The sequence below is a fragment of the Elephantulus edwardii genome, unplaced genomic scaffold (assembly GCF_000299155.1).
Source record: "Elephantulus edwardii isolate Elephantulus edwardi_28Jun2011 unplaced genomic scaffold, EleEdw1.0 scaffold00036, whole genome shotgun sequence".
In the NCBI taxonomy this organism is placed as follows: domain Eukaryota; kingdom Metazoa; phylum Chordata; class Mammalia; order Macroscelidea; family Macroscelididae; genus Elephantulus; species Elephantulus edwardii.
The window spans coordinates 7,835,080-7,843,732 of NW_006399786.1; the positions used below are offsets into that span (position 1 = coordinate 7,835,080).

The 8,653-nt window shown below is 37.5% G+C and overlaps 1 protein-coding gene across 1 annotated transcript in view; it reads right to left on the bottom strand.

Annotated features, from left to right (window-relative positions):
• Window positions 1-8,653, bottom strand: part of DGKH (diacylglycerol kinase, eta) — a 243,155-nt gene that overhangs the window by 32,380 nt on the left and 202,122 nt on the right. Inside the window, exons 17-20 of the mRNA XM_006884615.1 lie at window positions 8,340-8,444; window positions 4,791-4,883; window positions 3,350-3,467; window positions 3,114-3,210 (exon numbers count right to left, since the gene is read on the bottom strand). Of these exons, the coding sequence (XP_006884677.1) occupies window positions 3,114-3,210; window positions 3,350-3,467; window positions 4,791-4,883; window positions 8,340-8,444 (413 nt within the window). The remainder of the gene's footprint in view (window positions 1-3,113; window positions 3,211-3,349; window positions 3,468-4,790; window positions 4,884-8,339; window positions 8,445-8,653) is intronic.

Consider the following 8,653-nt stretch of genomic DNA (forward strand, 5'->3'; position numbering starts at 1 on the left):
TGTTCTAAGACATGAAGACATACTTCTTATTGCATATATCATAGGATTAAGTGTGTAAATATTCTAATTTTTTGTTTGTTTGTTTGCTAGTGTCTTCACTTCTTTTAGTGACTCTGGACTAATTATCCTCTTATATATTGCCTTTGTCTTCAACCATCTTACTAGGTGTCTTTCACTGATCGATTTTACTCACTTCTCTCTCCTTTGCCATCTCTGGAAATCACCTAAAATGTTTCTTTTTCCTTGTAAGCCTTTCTTCAGTTTTTATATAAATGGCAGGTTCAGACAATATTTGTCCTTTTTTTGACTGACTGACTGAATTCAGTATAATGTATTTATCCACACTATCTAGTATTTTTATAATCTTTCAACTATCTTTTAGTGTGGAACTCAGGTGTCCTAATGGTAAGAAGTTGCATTGCAATTCCAAAGGCACATGGTTCAAATCCACCAGTTGCTCTGCGTGAGAAAGATGAGTAATCTCTTCTCATTCAGTTAACTGCTTCTGCAAACCCACTGGAGGATCAACTTTGGGTTGATTCCGAGTTGATGGTAAACAACCACCACCACCACCTTTCAGTGCTGCACAGCACTGTGTTATGTGTACATACCACTCATCAATGAGCACTTCACTTCTTTGCTAATAAAAATAATACTGCAATGAATATGGGTGTGTGTATATATCTGTTTGTGTCGTAGCTCTCACTGTTACTGTTATATAGCATCAAGTCGACAACGATTCATAGCAACCCTAGGAACAGTATCCCTGAACTCTTCCCTACCCTGAGCAAACCTCACCACCTCTGACACGTCTGCCCTCATTGCCACAGTCACCCTAGGAACAGTATCCCTGAACTCTTCCCTACCCTGAGCAAACCTCACCATCTCTGACACATCTGCCCTCATTGCCACAGTCACTGTGTCAGTCCATCTCATCCAGGGTCTTCTCTCCCGCACTGATCCTTTACCCTTCCAAGCATGATGTCCTTCTCCAAGCACTGGCTTTTCCTAGCAATGTGCCCAATATATTTGAGATGGAGTTTCAAAATACTTTCTACTTTGCCACACATCATATCCCTTTCTGGGGACTGGTACTTCTTGATAACATGCCCAAATTACAGAAGATGACATTTCACCATCCTTCCTTCCAAGAAATATTTTGGCTATACTTCCAGGACAGATTTGTTTATTCTTTTGGAAGTCCATGGTACATTCAATATTTTTAGCCAACACCATATTTCAAAGACATCAGTTATTGTTCAGTTCCTCATTCATTCATTTACTCGCTTTCAAATGTATGTAAATGGAAAGAAAATACTATAACTTAGGTTAGGCACAGTTTGGTCTATAAAGTGCTATCTTTGGGTTCTTTGTTTGTTTGTTTTTTTACCATTCTAAAGAGATCTTTTACAGCAGATTTCCCTGATGAAAAAACCTCATGTAACTACTTGACTGCTATTTCTATGGGTGTTGCTTTGTGAATCCATTAAAAAAAAAAAAAAGGAAATCCCTGACAACTTCAATGGTTTCTCTCTTCTATATTATGTTGTTTACTGGTCTATTTGTGAGAATTTTTTTTTTGCTCTGGTGTAATCCATACTAAAGCATTACTTCAACATCAAGTGCTTCAAATGCTCTAGAGCATAAGTAAGTGATTGTATCAACTCTAAGACTATCAATTCCAATCTTGATTACTTGTTCAGCATACAGGTCACATAAGAATGGTGAACAGATACAACCCGGATACATATCTTTCTTGATTTTAAACCATGCCACAGCCCCTTGTTCTAAGTGAACAGCTGCTTCTTAGTCTACATACAGATTCCACACGAACACAATTATGTGTTCTGAAACTCCCATTTTTTTGCAAATGGTATCTATAATTTATTATAATCCATAAAAGTTGAATGCCTCTGTGAAGCCAAGAGAACACAGTAAACATCTTTATAGTATTCTCTGCTTTCAATCATAATCTATCTGGGATCAGAATAATTAACTCTCATTCCACATGCTCGTCTGAATTTTGCTTTAATTACTGGCAGTTCCCTGTCAATGTACAACTACATCAATTATGAATTACTTTTAACATAATATACTTGCATGCAGTATTACTGATCTTGTTTGATAAACTCATTTTTATGGATCATATTTTGTAAGTAAGGGCATACATACGGATCTCATCCAGTTGCTTGGGAATGAAATAATCTTCAAAATTTTTTGGCATATAGTAGTAAGTGAGTGCTTTCTGCATTCTATTTATTTGCTGAAATCTATCAACTAGTATCCTGCCAATTCCTGGAGTCATGTTTTCCACGAATGCCTGATTGATGGATCTTGGACTTTTTCCTTTAGCATTATCAGTCTTTGAACATATGCCATCTTTTGAAATGTAACCAATTCTTCTTCCATCTTCTTTTGATAGGTTTTGTGTTGTTTAAGTTTTTGATTATCGAATACTTCAATACTATAATTCAACACAAAGCTTGCAGTATTAAAGTGTTAGTGAGGATTCTTGGGTGGTAAAAATAAAGAATGTATTTGTCACTGACTGAAAGGGTAGTGGATTAAGTCGACCAAAGATGCTGCAGAAAAAAGCTCTCCTCGTGAAAAATCAAGCGAGCTCTGGTGGCCTGGTGGGTAAGGAGTTTCAATTCCAACCCAAAGGAAGTGAGTGGAATTCAGCAGCTGCTCCAAAGGAGGAAGATGGACAATCTCCTCCAGTGCAATTTCCAGCCTCTGAAAACCTGCTGGAAGGTCAGCTATGAATTGGTCTGGTTCTGATTCAATGGCAGAAAGTGTTTCTAAACTTCTGAAAAATCAGTTGTTACAAATTTTATGTTGAACAATTCTACCTTGACACAACTGGGTCATGAGTAAAATATCAACCAACTGACTTGGTGATAATGAGAGTTAGGCTGTCACTACTCTCCACTGTCTCTCTCCTTTACAATGGAGCTGACAACCACACTTTACAAAAAAACTTCCATCTTTTTTCCCCTCTTGAGAGTTTAACTGCTAATCAAAGGCCAGTTAGGCCAAATGAGCTCCACATATGAAATTCTTTTTTCTCAATGGAGCAATTTAAATAAGGTAATCCCTTGAAGTGAACTTACCTCAAGTTGAACCCTTTGCTCTAAATTCTTGTATGATCTCTGTAGTAACTCCTTTGTTCCAAGGACACCATACCACATGAAGTTTTTAGTACGGCTCCTGAAATAAATGTAGCCAAAAATTTCAGTAAATATTATTTATTTACTATTTATTAGTAGAAAAACAATAGGTTAAAAAAAGATAGTACATGAAATTAAAATAAAATTGAGTTCAATTATGTTACTAATATAAAAATTACCTGCATTTTTCAGGGTGCTCTTCTCTCTTATTATTAAATTCTAATGAAATTTTTGCATCTAATCCAATACCAAAGTAATTGTTCATGACGCATTTTTCATCATATATATCTTTACTGTGTCAAGAATAAAAATATTTAAAAGTTTATTAACTTTTGGTTCATAACAATGGCTACAATTAGAATTTAAAACAGTACTTAAAACTACCTAAAGCTTTCATGAGAAAGTGAATGAGAGAGACTTAAGCTTGATGGGAACTACTTCCCATTCATATCCCATCCACAGAACCCTACACATGTATAACCCTTGATACAGAAAGCTGGTGAGTAAGGCATTAAGTGAAAATAGGGTCAAGCTTTACTTTTCTATTAATTGGGGAAAAAATAATCTTAGTGTTTCTAACTTTTAGTGCATTAAGTCCCACAGACAGATGAGGGCAATTGTGGGGGAGGCGAAGGAAGGCTTGAAGCCAGGACCAACGCTTCTCTCATTAGACAATATTCTTCATGCCTACTCTTAATGGACAAATATTTATTAATCTACTAGACAAAAATCTTTAAGAGCTGAGTGTTTTGGGTTTTTTTTTTGTATTTTTTTAAAATTTTATTGGGAAAAACATAATGGGGGTACAAGGAGGTGAGGGTTGGGGTCAGAAAGGTGAGGATGGGCAGGGATGCAGTTGCAGAGCTGCACAATTTGGTTGGTGGGGGGAGCAGGTGAAGGAAATGAAAAGGATCCAGTGGGAACCAGATGCTACAGGGGAATGGTAAGCAGTTTCCAATGGCAATTAAACCAGCTGTCTTATTGATTTGGGAAATGGATGCAGACTCTCTGGCTTGTTCATGCTGAACAGGGGCGTTGATGTGAAGGGGGAAAGGGAGGACACTTAATCACCTTACTGGTGGTCTTGGGTTAAAGGTAAGAGCTGAGTGTTTTTGAAAGTATATAGACATTTGAAAATATCGTGCCTTCCTCGAGGAGTGTCATTAGAGAAATGAGAAGTTATAAATGCAAGATTAAAAATGGCAAAAGAAGTATTCATTGAAGCACCAAAATATTTTACTGATTCTCAGGAGAGAGATCAGTTATCAGCAGAAGCTGCCAAAAGGAACTAAAGTAGAAGCTGAATTTAGAGAGAGATTCCATTTGGTGAGGCTGAGGAGAAAGATGGGAGATTAAAAAGGGACTAGCTGGACATTGAGCCACACGGTTCCTACCAGAAAGAACAGCAGGGATAGCCGGAAAGGGACCTAGCTCATGACAGACAGTGGAATTCAAATGGCCCAGTGTACTGAGTATCAACTACCTTTGCAAGTTTCTGATACTCTCTTTGTAAAATTATATTAATTGTTTTTACATTTTAAAAAAATTCATCATTTGTATAGAACAGAGACAGGAAACATCAAAACAAAATATATGCAAAAGAATTTCCTTACAATAAATCTGATTCTGGTTCAAAAGGATCACTGTTTGCTAGTAACATTTTGTTGATAATGGAACTCCCAGCAATTGAGGCAGCTAGTCCTGCTCTTAAACCTGCCAAAAAAATAAATATGGACATGAGCACATATCAGGGACATCAGAAAAAAGTATCATTCTAACAATTTCAGGCCTACTTTTCATTAATCAAAACAACCTGGATAAATAGAAGGCTTTTTATATGTCTAAAGAGCTGTTTGAATGTACTGATGGTGTAATGGTTAAAAGAACCTGACTGCTAACTAAAAGGTCAGCAGTTTAAATCCCCAGTCAACCCATGAAAGAAAGATGGGCAGTCTCCTCTCATAAATATTTATAGCCTCAGAAACCCAAGGGAGAACTGCTGTGACTCAGAATCAACTCAGTGCCAGTTAAGATAGACAATTAAGAATAGAAACTTCTTTTTTTTAGAAAATTAAGCAAAAGAGGACCTAAAATAGGAGTCTCTGTGAGTTTGCCATCTACTGTCTCAATAATATTTTAAGATCAAGAAACAAATGTTACTTCCTTTGTTCTAGCAAATACCATATTAAATTTGTTTATAAAGGCTGAATTGCTTAAAACTGGTATAGAATTATCACTTCTCTATGCTCCAACTACATATAATAAATAGAAATGTTGAGAAAAGTAATAAAGTGAAAAACTTTAACAGTTCAGGTTTCAAGAATAAACAGTTGAGGACTATTATTATTGTTCATCATTGTCATTACGAAAGTAAAGCTGATTAACAAATAATCAAGATGAATTTTATCATATCACTTAATTTCCTCGCTGTGAACATATTACGGCACTTTATGACTAGATGTTAGATGCCACTGAATTCACTATGTAAGACTCACAGTGAACAACACACAGAAGAAACAATGTCCTATCTCATGCCATTCTCACAACCTCTGCCATGCCATGCTCAAACCAATTATCCCAGGCACTGTGTCAATCCATCTCATCAAGGGTCTTCCTCTATTTTGAGGACCCCCCTACTTTTCCCAGTATGATGTATTTTTTCCAAGGACTGGTGCCTCAGCTCGCTCAGTTCCACAATCACACTCTTTGGCACCAGTATTAAGGAAATCCAAAGATGAATTGCATTAGGAAAATCTGCTGTCAGGAAGCTCTCCGGAGTAATGATGAGCACTGATGTCACTCTGGAGATTAAGGTGTGTCTGACACAGGCCATGGTCTTCACAATTACTTGCTATGCATCGGAGTTCTGGACAATGTCCACGGATGACAAAAGAATTGATGCTTTTGAGCTGTGGTGCTGGCGAAGAGTACTGAACATATTATAGCCTGCCAAGAGAATTAACAGGTCTGTCCTGGAGAGGGTGAGGGTGAGACCAAGCTGCTCCTTGGAGACAGGAGTTTTGAAGCTCCATCTCACATACTTTGCACATGTAACCAGGAGGGACCAGTCTCTAGAGAATGATATCATGCTTGGAAGGGTCGAGGGACAGCATAGGAGAGAAGACACTGGATGAGATAGGCTGACACATTAACTGAGGTAATGAGGGTATGTGTGTTAGAGACTATGTGTGAAATTGGTTCTGGATAGAACAGGATTCATAGCTACTGTGCACTGGGTTGCTATGAGACATAGTCAACTTAATGGACCTTACCAACAACAACGCCTCCTAACTACATGTACAAAGAATGTGAGAAGTGCCCTTCATGCCTCTGACGAGCACCCGCCCTAGATGCATCCCCTCTGAGACAGAGCTGTTTGTTCTTTTAACAGTTGACGTTATATTTAATACTTTCTGTCAACATCACAATTCAAAGAAAACAATTCTTTGATCTTTTTTAGTGTCCAACATTCCAGTGCATAGGCTGCAGCTAAAAATATCATGACATGGGGCATGACATCAGGGCCTCAGCCATGCTCATTGTACTTCTAAATGATTATCAGTGTTATGAACATTCATGTACAAGGTTCTGTGTAGTCATATACTTGCAATTATTGTTGGTACATATACCTAGACTAGAAGTAGAATTGCTGGGTCATTTGATATCTCTATATGGGAGTTCTGGTGACCTAGTCCACTGGGAATGTTAGTTTCTGGTGACTATCATCAGACTTCGGTGTTTCCTGGTCCTTGTATTTCTGCTGTGCCTCTAAGCCTATTCTGTTGTTTGTGTAGCTCAGAAGTGATAGGTCTAGACATACTTGAGTCAAGAAAGACTTCATTACCTCAACAAAAGAAAAATGCTACTTCTAAACAGGATTGGGTGGAAAATTTGCAAAAGGAATGAATAAAAATCCACTTTTTCCTGTAAACTTTCATTAACATCACAATTAAAAGAAAAAACGAATAGGGTTTTATTACAGAGTTAGGATTTAAATAGGGATATTTACAGAGTTAGGAATTCAACACATATTATTATTTATCCTTTTCATAATATCTTACTTGTACAACATGAAAGTAGAGCATTAAATACCGATGCATAAAGAAAGCAGCAGGCAGTGGACTTTGTGTCATGGATGTGAAGTGAGCTTCAGGTCATACCAGTCAGGTATTTCTGTGGAACCGCCAAGAGTCTACAGCAGAGGGAGCTCATCTTCTAAAGGCCTCAAATGGCTTAAATGGGAGTCTGAACTTGACAGCTGGTCCTAATTTTCGCTGTGTCACCACTTTTCTTGATCTTGCTCTATGATTCCATATATTCCAGATTATTCAATGGATTTGTAATAAACTTCCAAGATTAAGGAAAACTTCTAGTTCATGATTTCTCTGAAATCTTGGCTTGTGTTCATTTTATTAAACAGAAAGGAAACTCCCAAAATAACTGTAAGTTCTGCTATTAAGATTTCTTTACAGATGTTCTTTGAGACCATAACCACCACCCAAGCAGATATATGCACACCCATGTTCATCACGGCTTTGTTCACAATACAAGGAGTTGGAAACAACCCAAGTGCCCATCAACAAACGAATGGATAGAGAAGCTGTGGTATATTCACACCACGGAATACGACGCTGTGTTGAAAAACAAGGAACTCATGCAATATTATTCAAAATGGGTGACCCTGGAGGACATTATGCTGAGTGAAATATCTCAGTCACAAAAGGACAAACTCTGCATAATGCCATTGTTGTAGAATGGGACTAACATCAGGGTTGGGATAAGAATGAGAAAAACTAGATAAATTATGCATACTGCATTGAAACAGATGAGGGAGAGGACAATTTAAAAGTGATATATGATAGGGAAGGAATTTTTCTTTTACTTTTCAAAGAGAAGAACAAACTGGGGCGGGGAGGGCTGGGCAGGGAGAAAAGTGCAACAATGAATGGAAATCCAAAATCTCTGTAAATGTTCATTAAAATTAATAAAAAAATTTTAAAAAAGATGCTCTTTGCTAGTGGTTCCATGCTGCAGGCCACCCTAAAATGTCAACAACTGGACAGGCTCAGTTCACACATACTTGTTTTTGAGGCAATTAAATTAGAACAGATACTTACACATTTTCAGGAAATGATTTATGAACAGATCAGGTTAGAGAATCTATACTACCTGGGCAAATTATTCTGGTATTCAGTACAGGAAGGTTTTCTCTCCCAGCTGCCATAAATGAGGCAGAGCTGCAGAAATCCATTTGGTTTTGACCTATCCGACAACCTGGAGACAGAGGGACAGTTTTAACTGTTACCAAAAAGGTCCAGATTTCAAAAAGCAGTAACAATGTTACAAAAAGAAACAAGCCTCCACCACAAGACAAAGGTAAATAATTCAACTGAAAAATGGGCACAGGATATGAACAGACACTTCACCAAAGAAGACATTCAAGATGGCCAACAAACACATGAAGAAATGTTCAAAATCCCTAG